General features: G+C 42.6%; 2 protein-coding genes across 3 annotated transcripts; both read right to left on the bottom strand.

Moving 5' to 3' along the window:
- Nucleotides 1–8,593: 8,593 nt before the first annotated feature.
- eftud2 (elongation factor Tu GTP binding domain containing 2) lies at nt 8,594–22,344 on the bottom strand. Its single transcript, XM_056402371.1, has 28 exons — nt 22,213–22,344; nt 21,377–21,492; nt 21,110–21,272; nt 20,890–20,968; nt 20,678–20,753; nt 20,404–20,469; nt 20,252–20,287; nt 19,938–20,028; nt 19,746–19,828; nt 19,463–19,629; nt 18,971–19,095; nt 18,800–18,863; nt 18,599–18,689; nt 18,324–18,459; nt 17,847–17,974; nt 17,189–17,382; nt 16,986–17,097; nt 16,757–16,897; nt 15,745–15,846; nt 15,253–15,335; nt 14,874–14,960; nt 13,566–13,692; nt 12,825–12,912; nt 12,533–12,651; nt 12,119–12,213; nt 11,633–11,786; nt 9,292–9,399; nt 8,594–9,209 (listed from the first exon to the last, which is right to left on the bottom strand). The coding sequence occupies exons 2-28, from the start codon at nt 21,479–21,481 to the stop codon at nt 9,114–9,116; spliced, it is 2,916 nt and encodes a 971-aa protein (XP_056258346.1). The 5' UTR covers nt 21,482–21,492; nt 22,213–22,344; the 3' UTR covers nt 8,594–9,113.
- Nucleotides 22,345–23,912: 1,568 nt separating this feature from the next.
- Nucleotides 23,913–26,837, bottom strand: phospho1 (phosphoethanolamine/phosphocholine phosphatase 1). 2 transcript variants are annotated; one of them, XM_056401381.1, is made up of 3 exons: nt 26,681–26,837; nt 26,104–26,207; nt 23,913–25,692 (listed from the first exon to the last, which is right to left on the bottom strand). In XM_056401381.1, exon 3 carries the CDS (start codon nt 25,568–25,570, stop codon nt 24,716–24,718), a length of 855 nt encoding a protein of 284 aa, XP_056257356.1. In that variant the 5' UTR covers nt 25,571–25,692; nt 26,104–26,207; nt 26,681–26,837; the 3' UTR covers nt 23,913–24,715. The 2 variants fall into 2 exon arrangements, with proteins under 2 accessions (XP_056257356.1, XP_056257357.1); XM_056401382.1 differs by having other exon boundaries at nt 23,913–25,521; nt 26,681–26,835.
- Nucleotides 26,838–27,855: the final 1,018 nt, after the last annotated feature.

The following is a 27,855-nucleotide window of genomic DNA, read 5'->3' as shown; positions in this document are numbered from 1 at the left end:
GTTGGCAGTGTGCGCACGTCTGCTAAACAAGATATACACTTAACACCTTGATATTTCATGTTTGCACAAAGTCAGTTAGAGGAAAGGCTGCAGTGGCACAGGGTCTCCACATATTCCATCCACAACACCAATCGCTCACATACATATACACTTTTCTTTACAGATGCAAATATCAGAACATGTTGACTGTTTATGCTGCAAAACACCTGCTCCTCATTTACAAGTGGGAGTGACTTTTTTATTTGATGTAGTGGCTAAAAGCATAAGATTTACCTCTTACTGTACTGGCTCCACATCACACACTCTGAAGGGAAGAATTGGGAAAAACAGGAAGTGAATTACTCCAATTATTCAAAATAAGCTGCCTATACAGCATGTAATTGACTTAAACACACCCCGCAGACATTTCAGTTCACAATTATGATAATTGTCAATGCCTGATTTAATTGCAAGTGATTAACATAAAACACATTTAAATAACAGCATAAAGGTAGAGAATATGATACACATAATATCCCAGAGATGTTTGGAGATTAAAGGAGATTTTTAATGGTGGCAATGAGAAAATTTAATGATTCAAAAACTAAAACTACCATCAATAACTGATGCATTTACTCTGTTCTGTACATCTGGCTGTCATGTTGACCTTATCTTGGTTAGGGGAACATTGCAGATTGAAGCGTATTGAATCTCAAAGAATATGTGCATTTCTGTGTTCGTGTTAAAAAAAAAAATCACTGGCGTTTTTATTCTCTGCTCTGTGTGGTGAAATGAAATGTTACACTGAGCTCTTGAAAAGTCACTGTAAGGCTGCAAGAAAGTCGGTTGCGTCTTCACTTTAATATGCCATCATTGATCGCTGCCCCCAGGAGCATTATTCCAGCTTTTAACAGTAAATTGAAATAGAAACAGAATAATATTTTCTACAATATTGATTTTCCATTCATCATAAGTCATTAAGAATTCAGTTGCATAGCATTTAAGGCAAAGTATCTTCAAGCTGTGTGCTGAGTTTGAGATTACGTTTGAGTTATTTGTACGTCATTGCTGCACTGCAGGTTAGAGAATACCGTTATTCCCACTGCACTACATTTGTTTAGATTTTACCTGCAAAACACATGATGAATATAAGAATTTGAAGCACTAACGTATTAAACTACCCAACAGTGTATAAACCTATTACAATTAGCTCCACCTACGACACTAAAATGCTACTTACACATGAATAAATCTCAATATGTGACAGTAAAACAAACTCAGGGACCATTTTTAAGAATTAAGAGTAGTCTTTCTCTTTTTAATGCAGGACTTGGATTGTTTTTATATTGCAGTGTGGCCACTTTTACTTAAAGGATCTGAATTCTTCCTTCACCACTGGTGATCTGTGTTGTTTCCACTTTTGACTCATCTCTTTAGTGTGTGTAATTGTTTAGTAAGAGCTCTGAATTTCATGCTTTAATCACGCAATTTGGAAACGAAGACACAGCAGATAGATAAGCTTTGTCTGAGTTGCTGTTCTCTACTTGCCATTTTTGGTGCCTTTTTATTGGATGGACTCTTTTTTTGGATCTCTGAAGAGACACAGCTGCAACATTTTCTGTTTTATATATGTTATAAATCAACTTAGCCGCCGGCTGAAAGGCTATGTAACATTTCTGAGATATTTCTAGGACGTCCTCTGATCATTTAATAAACATCCATGCACAATTTATCACTTATATCTGCCAAGTCATGAGGTTTTTTTTTTTTGTTTTTTTGGTAGCAGCGTCTCCAGCAGTGTAATAATACAGAAAAATGCAGCGTATTTTAAATGAAAAGAGGACAGGAGCACTTTGGTCATGATACTAACTGAAGTGATCGCTGCCACACAGAATCTGCTCCTCATCTCTCTCTCAGTTCTGGAGTGCACAGGGGTCGACTTCCCCTCCTCCTATATTGGTACAAGTTTCTCCTTCAGCCCACAGGGAGCAAGATAATGGTCTTGGGGTGGGGGGTGCAGGGGTAACGGGCAGCAGAGATGGACGGCCTCACGGAAGTAGTTTCACGTACAGGAGATTACGTTGGTTAAATCTACAGTATGCAAAGCTGTGAAAAGCCAAAACTGCACTTACTGGAAGGAAATAAAGAAGCAGGACTGGAGGACGAATGGAGGTAGATATGCTTCTACTGGCAGCTTACCAAAGAATAAATTCTGCACACATACATACCATCCATATGTGATGTTGGAAAGCAAGCATCACTCACGAGCACTAAGCTCTTTCAATTGGCAATATCCCAAATCCATCACAATGACTTTAAATATACATACATACAGGATTTCCTGAGGCACAGGGGAGAAACTCATTACAGTGGCTCATATTTGAGCCGCTGCTGCTGTGGCATTGACAAATGCTCCATGCAGGAACCAACGTGGCATATTTCAAAGGCATCCAGCACAATGAAACGGTTTCTCATCATGGTGAATAATGCCGGGTGCCGGCTGCTCCCCGGGTTAACTGCTCTGAGAGGTGGTAGTGTTTCTTTTGATATATTGACTTCAGAAACGATGAGATAATCACTGGATCAGGGAATCTGCTTGTGTGTGTGTGTGTGGAGAGGCTGTCAAAGCAATAGTTAGCACAATCTGTTGTAAGAGAGGCAAAAGGCTTTTAGAGTCAAGGCACCATGGGTAGAGGCGCCAGCACTGTCATGGATAAATAAAATACTGCGGTTGTTTTTAAACGCAGATTTAAGCACATTTTAAGATTGCTTGGGCAACTATTAATGCCTGGAATGGTGATCATTATAAATATTGTATTGTTATATTTTCATTAGTTTTATTCTTTAAGCAATTAGCCTGTAACAACTGCACCTCTTTCATCCTAATTTAAATAATTCAGCTCTATAGCTTCTGATAATGTGAGCCTGCATGCCAGATTACAGCTCTGTTCAATACAAATCACTCCACTAAACACAGGCACTTGTCAAATATATTCATTATTAATTAATCTCAAGAGTTTACCAATAAAGTGATTATAAAGTCTGTTTGTGTTTCCAGTGATGTGAACAGCTCCTGCGGGATTTAACCAAACCCTGAGCAGAATCCCTGCACCGCCCATCTACACCACGATCCTGCCGAAATGATTTGAGAACAAAAGATGAGGGCACACTGGTGGTTTAGTATCACAACTTGATCAGCATGGCCTTTTTTTTTTTTTTTAAAGCTTAAATTGTGTCTTATTTGAAACTGATGGGCATTCATACCGACTCCAGATTTTTTTCAATTAAACGCACCGGCTCCTGAAAGCACGTTTGTGCAGAGAAGTTGATCCTCTTGTTGCTCACAGCTTGGCCTTAACCGAGCGTGTTACACACGGAGAAATCAGAGAAAATCCAGCGCAAATTTAAACAAAAACGCAGCACGGAGATGAAACCGTAGTCTGCGCTATGGTGCCAAATGGTGCCAAATGGTGCGTCTGTGACCCTCGACATTCACTCTCAGCGGGGGGTTCCATTGGGTTAGAAATTAGCCACGATGGGAGCAAAGATGGGAATAAAAACCGTCACAAGACTGGGAATCAATAGATGGATTCTTACCGCTATGCGAGTCTGTGAAGATGCTTTAAGATATAAGATGATCCTTTGTTTTGGGAGGGGAAGGTCGTGTTGGACTTGGTGAGGTCCAAACTTGAATCCCGCCGTTGATTATCTGCTCCACTTCTCGGGAGGAACCAGCTGGGTGTTTTCACTGATGTGCTTTTTATTCTATCTCAAAGCATCACTGCGAGATGTGTGAGCAGTCTTTGTCCATGTCAGCCACACTGCTTCTGCCTTCGATCGAGGAACGTCGATTATACTATGTGGTCTGCTGCGTAAAGCCGGTGCCAAAATTCCTGCGGGCCCGTTCCGTTACAACGATGCGAGACAATAGTCTGGTCATTTTGGCACGGACTGAGCCTGCTCCGCTGCCAAGAACAGTTGCATCGGCTAATTAAAAGCAAATCTTGAGAGCCGGTTTGTTCATATCTCTGTGTCGGCCCGAGAAATTGCTGATAAATATGTCAGTCGCTCACATGTGCCAGTTGGCTCCGGTATTGTCTTTCGGGTCCCTCATCTTGTTCTTCTTCGCAGGAGCAGTGGACAACGGAGTTGCCGATCTGTTGAACACTAGAGGTCCACCCGACATCCAGCGGCGTCTTTATCTCGTATTTATCGGGACCGGGTTTTCCCGCGATGTGCCACACACGACCTGACACTGGCTGAAACGCGGGTCTCGCTGAGTGACAGCTGGATTTTCTGACTGAAAGCTTTAGCGACCCATCTTTGCAGGGGAGCAGTGGAGGCAGGATGTTGCGCGTAACCGTCTTTGACAGTGCGCGCGCCCGACAGGTCACACACATCTCGGGTCCATAAACATCTGCCCAAGAGAAAAGGGCAATTTAGCCAATTTTAAACCGAAGCTTCACTTTGTGTTTGCAGCTTCTGATTCTGATTCAGAACAAATATTATATTCTCAGTGTGTTTCTGATGATCGCTTTGGTTTGTGCTGAATTAACTGCATCACGTGTTTTACTCTTAATTTAAAATGTTGAGCTGGTTCATATTACAATATTAAAACCTTAATATTCTAAGTGAATATATAAAGATACAGTCAAAATCCAGGTCATTTTATTTCTATGGCAGCTTTTGAACACAGAAGCAGTTTAAAGTGCTTAATGCAAGGCATGAGGTTAAACGGGACTTTTATTATTTATTAAAATAATAATAATTTTTTTTTTTATGAAATGAAATGAAATGAAAAGGAGAGAAAATGAAAGTTATTACAGAGTGGTCTTCTCTCTGAGCAGGATCAGCCTTGGTCTGGCCCCCATTAGGTCCTCGGTTGTTCTTGTGGAACACACAGAGCTTGAATAAAGTGCAGATTTGATGAGTCTAGCCTGTTGGATGGAAACTGAAGTGACACAACTTTGTGACCCGTGACAAAAATGACAAGGTTTCACCACCAGGCCGCAAACCATATTCCAAGGAAGTGACTGAAGCGCATGATGTCTGTGGTTCCACACAGTCAGAGGAGGCTCCCGCTCAGAAATCGGTGGAAATGATCAGAATTATTCCAAGGTGTTTCACCATTACAGCAGCTCTCTGGGTGAGGGCGCACGCCTGGTCTCAATCTGCTGTTGTGGAAGGCCTCGAGCACGGGAACACATATGGCTCATTTGGCAAATAGAAACAGCTAGTTGCTTTGAGTTTGGAGCTCCATTATTCTAAACAGGGGGAAGTTTGCTCACAAATTCCTCCACCCCCTACCCTTCCTCTGATTCTGCATCCATTTCCTGCACCCGTGCATACGCAGCCTCACATCAGTCTGGGATGGATTGACCTCTTGATCCTCTGTGATTGGAGAGTGATTCAGTATTGTGGCTCCTTCAGGTGCCCTAGGGTGCAGGAGTCACACAGTCATGTGGTTGTGGTTTTTCTTTGTGTCTGCTGACAGCTCTGACCCTGCTGGACCTCAAATTGTCACTGACCTGCTGTGTTTCTGTAGGACCAGCTACATTTGACTGATCAAGAAGGAGACATATATAAACTTGAGGAGGGGGGGTCGGGGTGTCACGGTACAAACATGTTAAGACTCAAAGCCCTGGTTCTTGGTCATATTGAACTGTACATTATTAACAATTATCAGTGTGATATGTGAATGCCAATCAAACAACAACAACTGTAAATAATAATAATACTATTAAATAGCTGCTATTAGCTCAAAGAAAGGATTAAGACACCCAGAATGAAAAAGAGACAAAATGACTATAAACAGCGGAGCTCTTTGTGGTCATTTTGCACTATTGCATCTTGTTGTGTGTGTCTCTTTGTAATTTTGTGTCTGTCTGCTGTGTGTTTGGAGGCTGACTCAACCTTCATCATCTTCAGTGTGCCTGCAGATCTATTCATGATTTGTGTAACTGGCCACTTCCGCACTACCAGCAGAGCATCAGCATGAAATAGCCTCACTGGACTCTCCTTCCTACTTTAGGCTGGATGTTCCTGAGGAAAAGGTCTTCCCGTGATGTTAGCAGGAAGAGACAAGTGTGATTGAGTCACAGACACATGACAGAGGCAGAGAGGTGTGTAGGTGCAGAGACAGGACAAGATGAAGTAGAGGTAAGAGCAGAGGACAGATTCATCGCAGGAGGTGACTGATGAGGTGGGTTGAGAGCAGATGGAGCTGAAAAGGAAAAAGCCTGACTTGCATCAGGAGGGTGCCCCGAGTCGGCCCTATACCAACGGCAGAGTCTTGCTCCCGTCTATATTTAGCACAGGGACCACAGATTGTATCAAGTGCTCCGGGGCCTTGTGTTCAGACCGGCAAGGACTGCTGCCATCCGTCTCAGTGCCCGGGGCCGGGCACGATCCCGGCTCACGCCAGCACGAGGGGGGGAGTGATGGGACCGTGTCGTCTGGGAGCACGTTTACTTAACACATGTACAGAGTCCATCACATTCTGTCGGAGCAGATGCCTTCAAAGCAAAGTGAGGGGAGGCGAACGCTAGAAAACACCTGTGTGTGGATACCTTGACAAGTAAAACACTGTACCTACCTCGTCCTAATGGTGCGTTCGTGTTCGCAGCAACTCTTCCATCTCTTCATTTCTCCTTCCTCCAAGCATTTGTAAAGGGCACAGCAACGCCCCGTCACCATCTACCCACGTCTGCTGAAATAAAAACATCCCATGTCTCACTGGACAGGACTGACATTCAGTCCAAATGTCAAAGCAGCTCAAGCCATTTTTGACTTCATGTCCCTGCTCTTACCTTCCCCATCTCCACTACCTCCAGGACTGTTGGGGGGGGTGGAGGGGATGGGGGGTGGGGGGGTGGGGGGGGGCTGTCAGTGGTGAGTGATGAAAGACTAATCCGTTCAGACACCAAAGTCTTCTGAAGGTGTGACAAAACTCAAACATCAACCCATCTTGAAGTGAAGGTAAACGCTGCTCTTTACAGTCATTATCCACTCAGGATAAAAGTTTTATGGATCAACTATCATCTGTTGGCCTGGAAGATAAACCAACTGAAACTGTGTGTGTTTACTAAAGTAACTAAACTAAAATTATAGAAAAAAAGTATCGCAGGTGGATATCTTCCAGTTTTTTAGCTGTGCCAGATGGAGCAGTATGTTACAGCTGCCTGGCTCTCAGTGTACGACCAGTACATGTGCACTTTAACTGTCCAAAACATTCACTGTATTAATAATGTCGAGTAGTTGTCGTGTCCAGTTGAATTTTTACTGGTTAATGACAAACACACTGACGAACACACATCTTTTATAGTTGTTTTTTGTGGTTGTTCATCTGAAAAAAACCAAATGAAAAATCTAAAACTATTATAACGTTGGTTATAATAGTTCAGAATGATGAGAAGTTTTACAGCAGAAAGTACAATTAAGTCTGAAGGAACCGCCCGCAGTGTTATCCACTTCCCCCAAAAAGACTTTGAATGAAAGAATGAAAAATCTCTTTAAGACTTCACGTGCTTTGCAAAGTTTTGGTGACTTGTAAGCCGTCATCTTGCTTTTATGAGATGTTCACATTTTAAGTTCAAGTAACCCCAGAATGTGACACCAAGACAGAGAAACATTTAATTGTGGTTTGGTGCCATCTAGAAAAAAGGTACTTTCCCGGTTTGAGAATTTCTTTCACACAGATGAAAACAGACAAACGGTGTCATGAATGTGGTGTATAAGCATGTTACTTTCTATTGCAGCACCATTTTGTGATTCAAGTGGTTTAGACGTGGGTGTTTTGTCGATTAAAGTACAATCCAGTGCAGCTGTTCCTATAACCTTGTCTCGTCTCCACAGCTCCATCTGATTAGTTTGAAGTACCCCCTCATCAACACCAGCCAACATGATCCACATGTTCATTTGATATTACACTGCATGTTATTTAACAGTATTATATAACTGACTTGATCTGCGGTTTTTTTTCGGGCAGATTTGTATTTGGAGGAACATTTGAACCTTTTTCATTCATATCTTCAGCTGTGGACTTGGACTTTTCCACAGCACTGACTCTGGTTGTCAGGAGATGCTGGTAGTTTATTAGTTATTGTGACAGTAAATATATTGGAGATCAGCTTGACACTAACTTGTAATTCCTTTTTTTTTTCCTTATTTCACTGCTAAACTAATCTCCAATCTTTCCCCCGGATTCCACAACAGCATACGTACCGGGACTGCAGGTGTCTGTTATTAGTGTTCAGGAAGTCCAAGAGCCAACGTTTCATTTCTATCCAACTCAGATGTGAAAACCGAGTGTTTCTGCCGTCTTCTTTGAAACGCAGCGTCATTCCCTCTTTTTCCTTTTATTTCGGTCGTGTGACTCTAACCTTTACATGCTCTCCGCCTGCCTCCAACCATCCCGCAGCCTGTCCATCAGTCACCGCCCCCACAGCGTCCCAAACAGACACACTGATCACTCAAACCAACAGCAAAGCTGCAACTTACTGTCACAGAATTGAGTCCACTACACTCAAGCTCCCCAACTGACAGTTACACACTAATTACATCTACACCTCAATTACACAAGCAACCGAGACATTATTGGGAAGTACTACATCCGTCTTTGAATTACACACATTTTATTCAGACATTCACCAATTTATTTTTTCTTAAAAAAAAAAAAGCTTCCAAGTTATCTTATTCTACAAAAACATTGATAATTTGTACATATAAAAAATAAAAATACAAGACAAAGATGAGCTGCAACTAAATTCTGCAAACAAATTACAGCCGCTCTCCAAAGAAGGAGCCATAAACTCCCACAAGTCCTGTGTGTTTCTGAGGTTTTCATCAATCTAATGACTGATCCCAGTGATCTTCCCTTGCTATAGAGCTTTCAAAATGGTTGGTTGTTTTGATTTTCATTCGGAAAATTGGAGACAAGTTAATAAAACAGTGTAGGAGTCTTTGGAGATGCAGAACGACCATTGTGTAACCTGGATCTACGAAAACCCCTCTGGGTTTCCGTGTTACAGTGATTGTGTTATACCCCCAAACATCCTTAGAAAAAGCAGGATTTTCTGTTTTGACAAGTGGAGGTTTAGGTGTTGGCTGCGTGGTTTGCAGTCAGTGTTGCAGTCTCACATAGGGTAGTTAAGCACCACGTCTTGTTTGGCCAGCTCCAACAACATAGGATCGTCGAAGAACTTGCTGATGCTCACATCTTCGCTCAGACCCTGCAGAACAACAGAGCACGTTAGTCATGCAAAACAAAAACACATTATCATGTAGTCATGAACAAGCAGACACGAGCCTCACCTTGCGCCTTCGGGTCTTGATCATGAACTCTCTGGCCAGGTGGGGGGCAGGCTGAGGCTCAAGAGGCCTGATCACGATACTCTTGTCCAGGGGGTCACCAGGCACAATCTGGAAGGGAAATGCAGCGGTTAGTTAAACCAGAGAAAACGAGCGTCTGGCATCTATTGAAATCCTCCCGTTCGCATCCAGCCGCGCATAATCCGGGAAAACAGCCTGACAGCATGAAAACACAGATCAAATGTTGAACTTCAATAAGCTGCGTGGACACTTCTAGTAGTGGCGCCGACCTCTCACTAAATATCTGATTCAGTTGCAAGTCTGTCCCGTTGTTACTGAGTCAGGAGCGCGTCCATCAACGTGATGGAAAAAGCAACGTGCAAGTGCTGTCACTCCTTGAGCTGGTGACCAACACGGCACCAATGCAACGTTAGCAGGTCGACTTGGAAGAAGTTAAGTGTCCACGGGCTTATAAAATGACTCACTAAATCCATTATCTTAAGTAGCTCATGGTATGACCTTCAAAAAGTGACCTCATTGTTATGGATATATGATACATTCCCCTAAATGCAAAGACAGGAGGAGGAGGAAGAGGGGGCTTGTGGGGAATGTGGAATCTGAAATAAGTAGGGTAGAGTGGACTAAATAAGACATTCCCAGCCGCAGGGAAAGATTAAAACAGGAGGAAAAGGGAAAAAATAATCAATGGAGTGGCTGAAGCCCAATCAACAGATGGATGGGAGCTGCTAACAACAGTAACTCAACACTGCCCCGTTTGTATGCCAATACTGGCAGTACATAATCAAGCTAATGAGGGAGGGACAGTATGGAGTCTAGGGTTTAATTGGCCAAACTACACAGTTCAGGGACTCATATATTATTCTTATTTTCTGGGACAGTTGAATCGATCTGTGCTAGCAGGAGTGATTTCTGTCAAAGAGAGGAGCAGAGAAGAAGATTCACAGTGTTGATTGTATCGGGTACAGACTCTGTAGCTGCTCTGTACAAAGTAATCTCAGGTGAGATGGAGAACGTGATTGGTGCTGGACCCCAGGAGAGTCTACTGGGAGAAAAGGTACATTTTCCCCAACAACCTCAGGCCATGTGGAAATAAATCACTACATGATGACAGCACATTATGACTGGACGCCAGAATGGAAAGGTCCACATCACCTGATGTTAACATAAAATTTAGGAATCATCCCACAGGAAATCATTATTAATTCATGATTTGAGATTTTAAAAAATCCCACAACACAAATACAATGACAGAATAATACATTTCTATGAACTTGATGCTAACAACATTACTGCAAAACCAACGTGTGGTTCTGCTGTATGTTCGCTTTCATTAAACATAAATAATTCATGTGCAGCTTCTTGTCTAACAGTTGCATTTTCTCCTCAAGGGGATAAAACACGTTAGAAGAATAAAACATTAACATTTAAACCTATGAAATCCTTGTTTCCCTTCCAGATGAATGGACTCTGCAGTGAAATATTAATCTACACTAAGTGGAGTTAATTTTTACTGACACAGCTCTGCAGAGTGCAGACACAAACACACGTCAGACACGGCAGGCAGAGACAGAGCCACATTATACTTAAAACTTAATGACTCAACACTCCGCTCTACTCCACATCAAAAGCAGTTTAGTCAGAGTGGCAGACATGTGCACATCGGTTGGTCACTCTGCTGCACAAGCTGCCACAGTGCTGTGTATGTGAGGGTTTGTGCCTGCGAGTGTGTGTGGGGATGACAGGAGGATACAACATCCCATCTTTTACGACACAAATATCAGATTTCTCATCTGAACAGAGCAGTTTTTTTTTTTTTTTTTTTTAATCTGAAAAACAAACATGCGATTTGCAGAATTCCTGTGGCACTGTTTGTCATAGTGATGATGCAGGCATGTGAGTGTTAGCAACGCACTGGTGATGCTTTCAGTTTCACTACATCTGACACAACAGCTGACACGTGAATGAATCTCAGGTGTACACTTCAGAGTTGCGGCACTTCCTCTGATTTTTTGTAGGCGTGAAATGTTTATTGTTTCATCTGTTGCTCATCTGTGGGAACCTGATGTTTGTCGAATGACTTCTCGCCTGAGATGCAAGCTAGTTTTTAGAGCGTGTTCCTCTTTTGGATCAAGCCTGTGTTTTACTGTCTTTGCATTAAAGAAGCATCACATTTACATGAATAATCAATGAGGTTGGATACATCTCTGGACACCTCCAGAGAGACTGTGATCGTGTGAATCTTCACTGCATTTAAGCCTGGGCTTTACTTGTTTTCACTGAAATCATTTCAGATGGAAAGCAAGCCTGTGTCTCTAAATCTCACCTGCCAGTGGTGGAACACAGACAGAGCAAAGGCCTGTCCCTGTGTGTGTGTGCGCAGGTCTGTCTCGAAGCCAAAGGAGTCGATGGCTGGGATGAAAGCCTTGATGGTGTAGAGAGGAGACCCTGGAATAGGTGCATCCTGGGTCACATGACCCCTGATAGATGACAAACACAGGACAGAATAAAAAAAAAAATGAAATTACTGAATTTCAGAGATGATGCTGCAACTAATGATTATTTTCATGATATATTAATCTGATTATTTTCTCGATTACACTGATTATTTGATATATATCTCAGAAGAATAAGAAATAGAGGAAATATTCACATTTCAGAAGCCACAACTAGTGGATTTTTGGACTTTGTGCCTAAAGAATTTACTTACATGATGAATTGATTATCAAAATAGGTGCTCATTAGGAGGTTCTAGTATTAACATTTCTGTCTTGCTTGATACTTCACATTAGCATAATGAGAGTGGACCAACCTTCTTCGAGCCAGCACTGTATAGACAGCAGACACACAATCGGCCGGAGCCTGAACCTCCACAAAGTAATAGGGCTCCATCAACCTTGGCGTGGCCTGGAACACGAGGGAGACGATACATTAAAGGGACAAAAGCCTATAGAAAACAGTATGGCTAATCCACATACAGCTGACCCATGGATTTATGGTGGAAGCGGCGAAGGAGCCAAAGCAGAAGAGGAAAGAAGCCAAAATCGTGACAGAGGAATGTTACTGGACTACAATTAAAAAGTACGCACGTCAGCAAAATCTCAAACTCTAATCAAAGTAATGGAACATTAAAGAAGGTGAGGATGAATAGGAGGTCTGGGGGGAGTAATGGTAGATGTGAGGAAGAATAGAGTTTAGGGTGGGGGGTGGAGGGGGGTGATCTCACCATGAGGAAAGCGGAGTACACCACTCTCCTGGCCGTAGGGATGACCTGGCCGCCTCCTCTGTGGAGAGGCTCCTGAGCGATGACTGCATCCAGGATCTTAAACTTGACATTTCTGATGGCTGAGGGCGGCAGAAACACTGAGTTATGGTAACACATCACTGACACAGAGGAAAAATACATTTTCCTTTCAGCACGACGCAAAGGGCGCACTAGGCCAGACGTTCTGGCAAAGAGGACGTTCCAGGACTGGTCGCAGGACAGAGAACAAAAGGTTTATTTTGTGAAAACTCACGCTCATCACACAGAGGTCCTTCCCTGGTGCCCCACTGGAAGCCCTGAACAATGCTGTCTTTGACTGAGCCGAGCAGCGCCTTGTCCACCTACACAGGAGAAGCAAACACATCTAGAGTTCGCTACGAAAACATGGGCTTCTCTTCAAAAACAGCTACTCTCTGATGGGCTGTGCAATACACCAAACTGACATCAGTAGCCTTGTGCCATTCTGATTAATAGCTGCAAATAAAGCCTAAATAAATGCAGTCATTTTTCCTCGGGTTTCGGAAAGGATTTTTGGCATATCAAACTCATCAATGGCCCAGTTTGGTGTTTACATAATACCAGCTCCAAAAATGTAATTACTATCATCTGAGTGTTGTTGCTTTGGAGCAGAGAAACACAGAAAATTTAATCAGCAACCATTTCCTAAACTTGTTTCAGTGTTTGTTAAATTCGCTGGATTTCTGTCTGTAAACTGATATTTTGTACAGGTCATTTTGAAGATGTTACTTTGGACTCTGATGTTATAATGGACCTTTTTCACCATTTTGTGATGTTTTATAGAGTAAATGATTACAGGTGATTACAGTTTGTACTATTCCAAAATTAAAATAGTTTAGTCACAGCTCTGTGTGACTAAACATTAGGAGTAAGCTCACTACAGCAGGTAATCTGTATCTTTTCCTTAACCAGATAAACCAATACTCACACAGACGAGTTATTTAGCTGTGATTCACCTGCTTGATACATAACTCACCTCAGAAGGCAGAGTGTCGTCTACAAGAATGTTGGGCCCCGTTGTGTCCGGTCCGAAGGCCCAGATAGATCTGGCGGCCAGCAGATCCCAGTCGTACTTCGTTTGGAAAAACTCTCCCAGCTTCTTCCTGCCAGGAGGAAACAGAACAGCTACTGGTCGGAAGGAGGTTTTTCACAATGTGTCAGCTGGAACATTAAGAAGATTGGTTGATCAGGGGGCAGAGGGGTTAATGGAAGAGGAGGAGCGGAGCGAAGGTTAAGTTTAATGGTGTGTGAAGTATGTCACTCCTCTGGCATCGCTACTGCACGCTGGCACCGCCGGGTCCAGATGGCCTCACAGATGAGTCGAGCAGCGACAGGAAGCTGCTCTCGAGCAGAGCACACACACTCATGCATGCTCTTGATGTCACGCGGGTGGAGAAATTCATGCATGCTTTTAGTGCATGATTCAATTACTGTGAGTGAACTAATCAATACTCCGAGGGGGGGTTTTAATAAGCACATACTTGTAATGATGTACAGACTGTACTTCACTTTGCTTCAATATACAAATGCAGAAATGCACCGCATATATTTTACAAAACTTTGATAAAAATACATCAGTGATTAATATAACTTTAATATTTAGCATTGCTTACACTCAGAGTTTCTAATACTGCTTTCAAAGTGACAAGGTGGAGCAGGAATTCATGTTTACTGGCATGAATGGGTTTCCAGCTTATTGTCGCTCTGCAGCTGTGACAGTTTTCAAAACTCTACTTGTAAAGCAAATGAGACACGAATGGAACAAAAATTTTAATTATATGTAAAAAGACCAGAGTTAAAGCACTGATATCAAAATGCCACTATGGTTGTCCAACTTAAAAAATTAGGGGCACATCAGTGAGTGCACCCCTCATGATAAGATGAAGAAAATCAGGTACAACACCTTTGGGTTTAAAAAGTATTGCCCTCTCATTCCAGTAACGGCACTTTTTAAATGATTATTTCAGCCCTGGACATTTCTATAATACTCTACCTTCTTCAATGACAACATTTAATTAAAGAGCCAATGATCTTTCTTGTATGGCTGCTCATTTATCACGGCTGAACGAGGGATAAATGAGAATAAATGATCGGTCAGATAGGCTCTAAAAGATGGAGAAATGAATAAGGCTAGTCCAATACCAGACTGAAATGGGGAAAATCTATAGGCACGTTACATCACCTCAATTAATTAAGATATCACTTAAACTTGTGTGTGTGTGTGTGTGTGTGTGTGTGTGTGTGTGTGTGTGTGTGTGTGGTGGTCATGTCTTCTATATCATACCTGTTCCAAGTGATCTGCACCACTTCGTTCTCTATGTCCTCAGCCAGCCCCTTCTCCAAGGGCTCAGCAATCATGGTGATCTTATTCCTGTCAATCACATCACACAGCTGTCAGTCACACACACTCTGGGTCAGGGAGACACTCGACCAGAGGGAAGGACTGACTGACACAGAGTCCAACTGATCTCTAAATGCACAAACTTAACTCTCAACAAGAAATACAACATCCAGACTGACAGTGTGAATAGTAGCTCATGTCAGAAATTACAAACCTTTGTGAGATATATGAATAATCTAGCAGAGTAAGCTTTTCTCTAAGTTTCACTCATGTCGTTGTATTTGTGAAGAAGATGTGGAAAAAAAAAAAAGGTAATACACACTTTTTGTTTGGTGTTTCAGCAAAGCACTTGAGAGATGATGTCTCCACAACTGTTTCACAGAAAGTCACAACTGGGTCGGCAACCTGTGGGTAAGGACGAGTAAAGAGACCAAAGGCTTTATTCCTGTGTTGAACCTTCAGGTTATGAATGTCCTTTCTGTGTTTGAGACATAAATAAAATGTGTACAGATTAACCATTCAATATATGTTGTGTATTGTGGAGCTAAAATTGTTGCACAATTTCTTTACTACAGTGTTTCCTACCTTTTACCAGAGTGAATGACTAAAGCTGGGTGATAATTAAGTGATATTGTTTATTGTCTATCAGTGGAAGTGTCATGATACAATCTAATGTTAATGTTTCACCAATTTCTGTCCAAATTGATGCAGTAAGCAAACTTTTCTTTAAAAGACAAAAAAAAGGGACACACTGATATGATACTGAAATAAACACTGTTGAGTAATATAAGGTGATCAAATCATGGAAAATTACTTTAATGTCGATCTCAGAGTACATCTTGCGAAGGTCGTGCATGACACAGTCCAGGTAGAGCTCTCCTGTGCCTAAGATAACGTGTTCTCCAGACTCCTCCACCTGAAAGACAAAGACACACGAACACAAACACACACAGATATGGTACATAAGGTTTGGGTCGACGGATGATGATCTGTGATCGCCAATCATCAGAGCGGTCGTTGATAGCTTCTGCCTTTGCCAATGTCAAGATGACATTTGGCTTTTTTTTACCCATTAATGTCTTAACTTATTGTAATCATTATTATTTGTAGTATTAAATTAAATTTTCCCTGCCATAGTTTCACGCATATAACCACCGATGCTTGCAACATGCTGTGATTAAATGGAGCGGAGATCGATTGACAGACAGAACATGTCACTTAGTTTGGTTTCTTAGCTGCTGCTTTTCATGGTTGTAAATACAAGAAAAAGAGAAAGTAAGAGAGAGAGAAATTTAGCTGATTATTATGATTATTGTGAATGCACTGATTATTAAATGTAGTTAATAAATGATTTTTATGCGATCTGTTCTAACAGTTTTCTTTTAACATAGCCATAAAATGTTTTTGTCATCTTACTGTCATCACTCAGGGAACAGAGAGAGAGAGAGAGAGAGAGAGAGAGAGAGAGAGAGAGAGAGAGAGAGAGAGAGAGAGAGAGAGAGAGAGAGAGAGAGAGAGAGAGAGAGAGAGAGAGAGAGAGAGAGAGAGAGAGAGAGAGAAAGAAAGAAAGAAAGAGAGAGAGATGAGCAAAACTCGACACTTTATCTTTTGGTACAATTTGTGCTACAGCAGTTACCTCTTTACTGCTTAAATCACAGTTTGTCTTGTAGTCAGTTTATTTGTAATTTTCCTGTCTATGTGAAGGAGACTGAAATCTTTGAACTGCAACCTTTTCAAATGTCACTGCAATAAACCACATGAACTAATAGGCCTGGGCCCATTTTGAAAAACACTTCACTACTGCTTTAGAGTGCTGACTGATGTACCTTTGTGGTCAGGGATGGATAGCTCTTGTTGACCTTCCTCAGTCCGTCCAACATTTTAGGAAGCTCTGACGGGTTGACGGGCTCCACTGCGATCTTGATCACTGACGCAGTGTTGAACTTCAGTGGCCTGAAAATCTGAGCCTGGCAGACAAGGTAAAAAATGTAAATGATTCTGCTTCTCATGAGGTATTTTTAAAGATGTCATTGGTATATCTCTCTTGTGACTCACTTCTTCGTTGCCTCTGGGCTCTGTGATTGTGGCGGTTTTGACGATCGGCTGGTCGCAGCCTTCGATGAGGACCCAGTTACCAGCAGGTACTCGATTCACTTCAATTTGGTATCTGAAAATGTGGAAGGAATTTCCGAGTTTGATTCAAACAATTATTGATTTCTGACTCTGCAAACTTAATAAACCAAACCCCTGAATGGTACCTGGCAACGGAGATCCACAGGCGACCCACGGTGCAGACCTGGGAGTCCTCCTCATCTTCAAGGGTGTAGTTCTCTCCCAGGACCTTGACGGGCTGGCCTGCCTGAATGGTCCCGCTCAGCACCCTGCCAAACGCATGGAACTGAACCCCATCCTCAGTGCTGTACATCTTAGTGGTGTGGCACATCAAAGGGCCCTGAGGGTGAGAGACATGAGGTGAGCAGGAGAGAGGGATTAGAGAGAGAGAGAGAGAGAGAGAGAGAGAGAGAGAGAGAGAGAGAGGGAGACAGAGACACAGAGAGAGAGAGAGAGGAGAGAGAGAGAGACAGAAAGAGAGAGAGAGAGAGAAAATGGGACAGGAAAGTCTTATCACTGGAATATAACATGTAAACCAAAAGAAATATAAGAGGGCTTTGGCAGAAGAGGGAGAAAGTTTTTAACAGGAACCTGGAAAACTGTGATAAATGTCCTGCACTGTCTCAAATTGGCATAATTTGACAGCTTGTTCATTCAGCCTTGTGGCTTCATTTGCAACACGAGCTGAAAAGACACGATTGACTTCCACTAGAAAGAGGCTGCAGGTATTAGCAGTTAACCGATATATCTGCTCCTCACAAGCCAATAACCAGGAGGCTTGTGTTCTGCCTCCATTATACTCACATCAGGGTCGCACTCCGCCATGGCCTCCCCTAGGTCTGAGTCCAGACCTCCTGTGTAGGTGTGCTCTATCTTGTTCCTGGCGCCCTCTTGTGGTGAGGGGATGTGTTGTACACACATGTCCACAAAGCCTGGAGGGGGGACACGGTCAATTAAAAATTGATTTTTCATGGTTACTGAAGCATGACCATTTATCTCCAGATTAAAATTATAATCATATGCGGATAGGTAAGACAGATACAGAGCCTTTGATAATCTATGCAACACTTTTATTATTATTACTTTATTTATGTAGGAAAAAAAAGGATGAACTTTAGTTATCCCATTGACTCTGAAGTGTTCAGGTTGTAATTGTATATACTAATGCTTGTTTAGCTTGTGTCTTTATTTATATACCAATGATACTAATTATGATTTAAATACTAAAACAGTACCACACAGAAAATAAAGAAGGACATTCAGAAACAAATTAAGCCATACCGGTAAATTCTCCGAAGAAGCGGTTGCAGACCAGTCTCAGCAGGGGTCTAATGTTCAGCTTCAGTTCCTCTTTAGTCAGGTGGATCCCCAGCTCATCCAGAACTCGGGGGAGAGACGTGTCCACATCACCAACCACCTAGACACAAAGAGGATTTGACGTGAGGATTACACACTGACTTCTGCAACTCAGCCCAGGCCTGATGGGGGCCCACGGGTGCTGAGCTAGCTATTGTTGCCTTGTTACCCGTTAGAAAATGATGTTAGACGTGTCCAACCTGTGAAAGGATCTTGTAGAGTGGCTCCAGAACGAATTCCACAAAGCTGCGCTGAGAGTTACTGCTGGGAGCTTTCTTTGTGAACTTGCGACTGAAAAGAGAAGAGCAGGTAATCACTGCACAGTATATTTTAGAAGAGGAGAATAGAGACACTGGCTCAGCATCTGCTGCACTCTGTTGAAATCCAAATTAGTTACTCACGTTTTGGGATTGAAATAAATGTCTCCCCAGAGCCTCTTGGCAAACTCGTTATAGTTGATGTCACCTGTAGACCCAAACAGAGTTAATTAAAACAGATTAGTGCAATAGGCATGAAAAGGAGAGGATGTTCCAGTCCATTGCTGATGTATATGTGCTGAAGAGTTATCTCACCGTAGGTGTCTGAGTAGATCTTTGCAAAGGACCCTAGGGTGAAGCAGATGCTGTACTGAGAGCTGGCGAAGCACACATTTCCAAGGAGAGGAGACACCACCAAATTCTCATCTGTGGAGTACGTGCTGAAAGGCAAAAGAAGTGACCAGTCACCAACTGTAGAGTCCTGTGTGTCTGATTTTGCTACAGTGGACGTGTGTGCTGGTGATTTAAGATGTTGCTCCCATTTTTTGTGAGAAAACCAAATGTAAAAATCATTATCAACAGTGCAGCTGCTACTCTAACGTCACAATGACAAAAAATAAGTTAAAAATAAAGGTTTTCTCATCAACGTCAAGCTTTAGGAAAGAGCAGAGAAAATCGACAAACCTTAACTGACTAATCGTGCGTCACAACAATGTCCTAACGTTTTCTACTGAAATAAGTGCACAGTATCACATGGAACCATTCACACTCTCAGACACAGTGGGTGTCATGGGTTTCCAGTGTTACCTGAGCAAACCATTGACCTCATCCACAATGTGGCGCAGTTTATAGTAAGCATCGGTGGGAGGCAGTTTGAGCTCCACGATGAGCCGGTCCACCTTGTTGATGCAGATGGTGATGGCCATACGCTCCTGAACAGCGTGTTTGATCAGACGCTCTGTGTTCAGCATCACCTGGGCAGAGACACACAGAGGTCGGGGTTATATGGTAGGCTGAAGAAATCCACCTATGTGTAGAGAGAGTGGCGGATTGGGAGAACATCAAAAAAGAAAAAAAAAAGGTGACTCACTCCTTCTGCTGCGTCTATGAAGAGGACAACACCATCTGAGATCCGGATGCTAGATGTGACCTCATCAGAGAAGTTTACGTGGCCTTTGAGAGAAACACAAGATTTTATATCACTTTCAAACATGATCCTTCTCTAGACCAAAACCTCTGCACATGCATTCAGCAAACAAAGCATCCCATTGAGGGGCAATACCTGGTGTATCCATGATGTTGAAAAGGTAAGATTTGCCTCTGGAGTCTGGCAGGACCATCGTGACAGGGGTACTCTTGATACCAACTCCTCTCTATGGAAAAAGAACAAAGACAAAAATCACCTTTGCGGGAAAGGAAACACAAGTCCGTCATTTTAAAGTCTCCTCCCCTCTTTAAAAGACTAAGTCAACTTGTCAAATGAAACTGCATTCTGTCGTTGATCTATTTCCATTTTTACAATCCCTTGCCATTCTGAAATGTGGTAACCCAGTGTATTTTAGGATCATTATGCAACAGTTCAATCAAAACTCTCACCTCCTGTTCTGTAAAGAGAATGTCTGTGTATCGGAGCTGAAAGAGTAAAAAAAGAAAAAGAAAAAAAGAATCAGGTTAATCTCTGCTGACTCATACAGAATGAATGTGTAATAAAGGGAAAATTTGATTGAATTATTAGAAACAACACTCACGTCCACATCATCTCTCTTCCTGATTTCTGGATGTGTCTGTTCAATCAGGCAGTCCACAAAACAGGTCTGAACGGAATAAACAAATCCATTAGGTCCCTACAAGTCACAGATGAGTCTAAAGTGCAGCCATGTTATTAGCATATGCTCCAAAACATCCCTGTGCTCCTAAATTTTTCATCTTAGCAACATATGCTCTCTTTGGCAAACAGCCGCAGAAGAGCCCTGACTAGAAACACACAGCTAAAAGAGAAACTGAGCCAGAGGCAGCTCTAACCTTGCCGTGGTGAAGGTGACCACAAAGGGTGACGTTACGGATCAGCTCAGGACCGTCCATCAGATCTGCAAGGAATCTGCCAAAGGAGAGGAGGGATGTCACAGCTTGAAGCGGCACATGGCAAACACACTCGCGTACATTCTGGATCAACATATGAATCTTCAAACTTGTACATACATCCGTATTAACAGGAAACCACTTAGAATACTCACTCCATATCATAAACAGTGGCAGGTAACTCTTGCTCCATCAGGGTGAACTGCTTGTTCTTCACAGGCTTGATGATGGGTTCTGGAGAGAGTAGACAGAAAATACTATTGTTTGTGTATTTACTTAACAGCATATTTTGACTTCAGCTGTTTTAACACCAATCATACAACATCCTTCATAGTGACTCTGCAAATACATATTACACTTTTGTTTGTCTCCAACCTGTGAGAGGTTGTGTGTCTTCCTCCTGGACGATAGTTTCCACTTCAGGCCCGTAAACTTCCTCTGCTGTAGGATAGTACTTCTTGTCCTCATGCAGGACCACCTCCATGCCTGGGACATCATCATCAGCATCTGCCGGTTCATCGTCATCATCCTCATCGCCCTGCACAAGAACAGTGTTATTACCATTTTGTGTGCACAAATACTGCATAAACAAACTTTAAGTATTACCTACTAATAACCGTTCACACAGAGTTTGAAACTTACCTCATCAACATCTCTGTCCTCTGCATCCAGATCATCTTCATCATCGTCAGAGTCCAGCTCTGGACCGATATAGTTTCCAAACTCATCATACAGATCAGCCTCCATCTTGTAGAGACCTGAGACCGGAGTTTTGTGTTAATGAGTATTCATGTTAGTGAGTCACTGTTACAGCCAATATATTAGTATCGTTCAGCGTTACATAACATTTATGACATTTTAGCATATTGCAATTAAAACTTTGTAGCCTTAACTTATTTTCTCAGCAATGAGGATTCGCAATGAACTATTTTAACTGAAGCTTTTCGCTGCTAACTTGTTTGATGATGTTTGTTAAACAACAAACTATATCGACATTATAACGACCTAAACGTGTGAAGTGTTATTGAGTGAGTCAGTAGCCACAAACAACGTTTGTTATATTCGTGTGATCCAAATTTTGCCATGCAATATAAATTTGATTTTAGTTGTTTATCAAATGCCGGTGATGACTGACGTTATGTAGGTGCCTTCCCACCGAAGCTAACGCTAACTTTGCTTGTAGCAAAATATGCCCATTGGTCAAACTTAATTTGGCTATTTATCTAAGTCAAAGGTGCTTTCCGACGGCTGAAGTTTTTAGCCTAATATTTCGTTTCACTGAGAAGTTTTCAATTACTACATGCTCGTCTACTTGGCGAAGTATTTCGCCACGTAGTTAATCAAAAACTAGCATGCTAGCCTGCTAACAAGCAAAGAAATGAATGACCTGTGGACGACGTTTCAGTTACGTTGCTGTTCAGCGTTATAGTCAACTTACAGCGCCGAGCTATAACTTGCAACCTGCAAAATGCACTTACCTGTGTTATGTTGTAATGTAGTCGGAAAATATTATTTTCAGAAGAAGATAAAGTTGGGGATGTATTCAGAAGATAAATAATTTCCCAAATAGCGCCATGCGCATGGGATACTACTTCCGGCTTTCTTGTTCTACTGACCTGAGGGGCGACGAGCATTCAACGTCAAGACTCACCAGCACCCCCACTGATATAGCTGTGCACTACAGGCAGACTGCTCGACACGGTCGTAATAATCTCTGGGCAGATTACATGTTTTGTTGATTTTAGAAGTGATAAGCACTAAATATATTCTCTGCAGCGAACAGACCTTAAAAACATTTATCTAAATCTAAACTTTTGTATTGTTTTTATTTTTTTATATTTCATTTTTATTGTTGTTAATTAATTAATTAATTCTTAATGTGTTTTTTTTGAGTGCCAAGAAAGGCGCCTTTAAATAAAATGTATTATTATTATTATTATTATTATAAATGTAAATGCACTGCTATTCTTAACCAACAGAAAAAAATGAAACAGTAAGTGTGGTATGTGCAAATGTTTAGGCAAACTATTGAACATGGGTGTGGAAATATTCTGCCATGGAGTTGAGTTGCAAGCAGTGACACAGGGAACATTGCACAGATAGAAGGAAAACTAGATTCAACTAAATATCAGTAAATTTCAGGTGCAAATGTCCTGCAGTCAGTCCAGAAAGCGAAACTGAAAAGAGGCTGGCTTCCGCAACAAAGCAGAACTCAAAATCCACCGTGAACTACTTCAAGAGACACAAGTTTTTGTAACGGCCCCCACAGTCCTCTGACCTGGACATCGCTGAAAATCTATGGTCAGATCTTACACAGATGCAAGACAATATAAAATATCTCAGAACCTGTGGTCTACAGGAAGAGTGGATGGAGATTCACCAATCAAGAATGTTAAGACTCTAAACTGGGTGCAAAATATTGTGATATCTACCAAAGGGGGTGAGGGGTTACTGAATACTGACTTTGTAGGGTGCCTATACTTCTGCACATGCCACGATTACAGTTTTTTTGTTTGTTTTTGTAACACTTTCACAATAAAGCTATTAAATAAGACAGAGGTGTAGTTATGCACTATGACCATCAGGTGGCACTAAATACTCATGAACTCTCCAATTGTCTGACATTTATAATAGACAGTTGAAACCAGAATTTTAGTTAGTTCAACTGAGCCCTCTGCTTCAGAACAACCTTTTAAAATTATGCAAAAATAAAAGCTTTATAAACATTAAACCATCATTTAATAGAGTTTGGTATGATAAGTATTATTTTCACAGACAGAGACATACCTACTTGAAGAGACAGTATGCACAGAAAAGACCATTTGGACTCTTCGGAAAGACTATAGAAGCCCAATATGTGGAAAACTATAATAATGTTTTGACCATAAGTTGAGGTTCTATATCTCTTTAAGGTCTTTAGTTCAGCATTTGGTTTCAAAATCTTGTTTGATCATTGTCTGTTTCAAGTTTAAGTGATACACATTTGTGTTATGCATGATATGTGTGCTAATAACTAAAATTTCAGTAGAGTAGAAAGAAACATGATTTTCTTGTGCTAATGTTAAAATATCAAACGTGGCCTTTTTTTGGCAGAAGTACATGAATGCTGTCAGTGTAAGGGTCCGGAATGAGTTCACATGGACGTTGAGGAGGTTTGATAATAAAATCAGACACAGGGTTTCAGTTGATGGCTTTATTCCTGCTGGTGTTAATATATATTTTTCAGTAGGCCTGGCCTACACAACAAAGACAGACCAATAGACAAGTTAACCAAACACACACACTCTTAAAACATAGTCATACATTTTTCATTTGACATACTGTATATTTTCTGACAAACAAATTTTGTGGAGCTATTGCAATCCCCATTGCCATCAGATGGCAGTGTGATTTCATTTATTGACACTTTAATTACATATTTCATAAAAGTTTCAAAAAAGTGCATTTAGTAAGAAAACACACTCATAATTGTAACTCAAGAGCAACGAGTCACTTGGTTAACAAGTGTTCATTACATTTATAAATATTGCTATTTAGGTTATTAGCCTACTTACAGGGATTTCCTTACTGGCCCAGTTTAACTCCTAAAACCATGAGGAATGCTTCTAAATGTTAGGCTATCCCAGTGAAGGAGATTTATTATGTAAATGCAAAGTCCTTTAGTCTACTTCTAAATGCTGTTTATAACAAAGCACTGGATTTGTTATTGATTTCCTCAGCTCCGGTGAAGATGGCAGGTCTCCATAATCATTAACCTGCTCATGAGCTGATAAACCGAGTCTCTGTTCTTGGAGAGGCCTCTGGACCAGGTGAGAAGCTGGGCTGAGGCATGTGCAGGCTGGAGACCTGGCAGACACGTGTTTACAGACAGTAAATCATTTTATTGTCTCAAACATTAGTTCCTGGGACTATTTTACCTGAGAATATGACTAAAATTGTCAACTGGCCCCTTAATCGACTCCTCTGTTTGTGTGTGACCCTCTACTCTGCCACCAGCTTCCTCAGCCGCTGCACCACTTCCTCCCCGCTCACCCACGGCACCGTGACCGCCTTGAACTCCCCGGGCATGGCTTCATGGGTCTCAGTGATCAGCCGGTGCATGGGGAAGTCCCGCCGTGGGAAGGCCACGTCCCGGGGCCCGAGGGAAAGCGCCGGGCAGAAGTCGTTGGCTCCGTCTCCCACGTAGAAAACCCTCTGATAGGGGCGGCCCCGCTCCTGCGTCCTGCGGGCCACATAGTCCCCGACGACCACCTGCTTGCACATGTTGTCGGGGCACCGTTGGCAGTCGTGGGAGTGGAAGGGTTTCATCACCAGCCGCCCGTCCTTGTTGAAGGTGGCCGGGTTGGCGAAGATGCGATGGAAGAGCTGGCGGGCCCCGGTGCGCCGGAGCCAGGACTCGATGAAGAAGGTGTTGGCATCTGACACCAGCACCACCTCAAAGTCCTTCGGGGGCCGGGTGCGGAGAAACTGGAAGAGGGTGAGCATGCCGGGGGTGGCCGGTATCTTCTCAATGATGCTGCGTATGTCGCTCTCGGTGACGCCTTGCTCCGCCAGGTAGGCCAGGACGCGCTGCATGTACTCGTTGTAGCGGCCGGGCTGGTAGGTGTCCTTCAGCCACTCCGGGAGGTGTTGACCCGGGGCGGCCTGCACCACCATGTCGTCGCTGGTTTCATCCACGATGGTCTCATCAAAGTCAAAGAAGATGAGGAAGCGCTTGTCGGAGGAGATGTTAGATGAATGGGAGGCCATGATCTCTGTGCGCTTGGACCTGCGGGGTTCCTCCTCTCCTGGGGGGTGGGGTGGGACATAACAGCAGTTGAAGATTGAATCCCCCATGATTAACTATGCCACAACTCTTACTGTTGCCAAGTGGCATAAAATCTCCTCTCCCGCTCTCCCACTCTCCAGCATCCCACGCCAGGCAGACCACGGTGAGGTGGAGGCTACCGAGGAGCTTTCTGGGAAACATTATTGCATAAATAGACGAGGAGGAAAGGGGGTGGGGTGGAGGCAAAACAGAACCAAATACAGATTTAAGATAAGAAATAGGCATAACAAATTTAAAAGGTAAAGACTTATAAAGAGCAAAGCAGCCAACCAGCAGCATTTTCAGCCCAGAGGAGGCAGCATCCTCCAACACATGTCTCTGAACAACTGTGGGACTTTAAAATTTTTTTTTATTTTTTTTATAAAGGTAAGGAGCGAAGAGGAGGAGGAGGAGGAGGAGGAGGGGGTGTGGGGTGAAATGATTATAGGCAGAATTGGTCTCTGCATGCTACTACAAGCAAGCAAATAGAGCAACTATATTTCACATGAAAAACAAGACAGTGTGCATGCCTTGCAGGCTGCACGGGCTTCTGCCTACAAACCTTGTTTGGATTGTCGAAGATTGCAGCAATGACCTCACGTGTTTCCCTGATCCAGTCAGGCGCCTTCCAGCTGTGAGGATGTGTTTTTTCTGTCGGTGTCTGGTCTGTGTGAAGAAAAACACAATGAACGCCGAGTTGCAGGAGACAGCTTTAAAGTGAAGCCGCTTTACTTTAAAAAGCCTCATAGCCGAGAGCCCTTATAATAACTTTATAATCATCTAATTAATCTGGCAAATTCGTTCAGCTACAAGAAGTAGGTTACCGAGTCACACTACTACAGGATTATTCAGGAAATCCATTTGAGACAAAAAATAAGACATAAGTACAAAAATGTCAAAATGTAAAAGATGACTTTACTATAGCTCAGCTTGCTGTTAAACACATTTCAAGTCCACTTTTAAACTTCAGAGGACACGTTTTGAGTTATTTTTAGGCTAGAGCACAATTCAGAAGTAAACAACTACTTTCTCATAGCAACATCAACAACAGTGGCAGGGCGCCTGCATACAGTAGATAAAGGCTGAGATCCTGCAGATTAGATTTTGTCTTTAAAAAAAGAAATGCATAAATGTATCACCGGTGCTGGTTCCGGTCCACAGTGTCCCTCTGTTCCGATCCGGTCTCGCAGAAAGTACAGACAGAGTTCCGCCGCTCGGCCGCCGGGACGTGCACTTTTATGTGACAGCCAGAACCAGCGGAGCAGCTGTGGACGTGACCGCGCGTACAAGTCCGCCCATTTAATAGCAGCCTACTGAGCGCGTTCATGACACTCTCAAGAGCAGAGGGGAGGAGGGTGGGGGTTTCTATGGGAGGACAGGAAAGAAAGAAAGAAAGAAAGAAAGACAGCAGGACGTGCAGTAAATATTCTGCTTCTTCAATATTTCCGCAGATCTTCTCGCTTCTCGTCTACAGTTGATCTAATGTAGGCCGCTCATGTTTTCCAGCGGAGCGTTTACAAAAGGCGAGAATAAATATGACTGGTTGTGACAGCTCTATAAGAAAAGGTCCAATCCGCAGATTTTGTATTTTTAATTTTGGAGTTAACCCAGTTTGGAGCCTGATTTCTGGGATGTCACAGTGCATGGCAGTAACTGTAGGCAACAGGTAAATATCTGAATAACTGCTATTCCAAACAGACAGACCATTTGCTGTCTATGAACTATTCGTGAAAGGCCTTTGTTTAACAGTATGGTCTATATTTGGGTGACTATTAGAACAGTGGAAAAACACTGATTCATCAACAGTGGCCTTACTGACCTCTGACCTCTTTTTCTAAGGGAGACATGAGGAATGAGGATAAAGCTGCAAGAGGCTGATTGGAAATAAAATTTATAAAAGTGTGTCAAAAGCAATAATCATTTCAAGTCTGAAACAATGTGGTGTTTCCATTTGTTAACTACAGTGAAATATTAGCGCCACAGCGAGGGAGTTCATGTTGGCTGATCGCTCCTCTGCGAAGACAGTTGTCTAGATAAAACCCTGCAAATACACTGCGATTAATGACCCACACAGCAACTTCCAGAGCACCGAACGCACGCCTGAAAAACACGGTGTGAAGCCCTCCTCTCCTTATCTGCCTGCTGACAGACGCGGCGTCCTCCCTCCTCTACACCGCAAGGCGTAATGACTAACAGCTGGGGTGGCTGACTATTTTCAAACCCAAATGGGAATGGAGATGGTGCAGATGGTGTGTTATTATCTCCTCTGCGCGTGAAGTGAGCCTCGGTACCTGACCACCCACTCACCTTCAAT

This window comes from Seriola aureovittata, chromosome 17 (assembly GCF_021018895.1).
Source record: "Seriola aureovittata isolate HTS-2021-v1 ecotype China chromosome 17, ASM2101889v1, whole genome shotgun sequence".
In the NCBI taxonomy this organism is placed as follows: domain Eukaryota; kingdom Metazoa; phylum Chordata; class Actinopteri; order Carangiformes; family Carangidae; genus Seriola; species Seriola aureovittata.
Note: the sequence above shows the minus strand (reverse complement) of the source record. Positions and strands in the feature narration are given on the sequence as shown.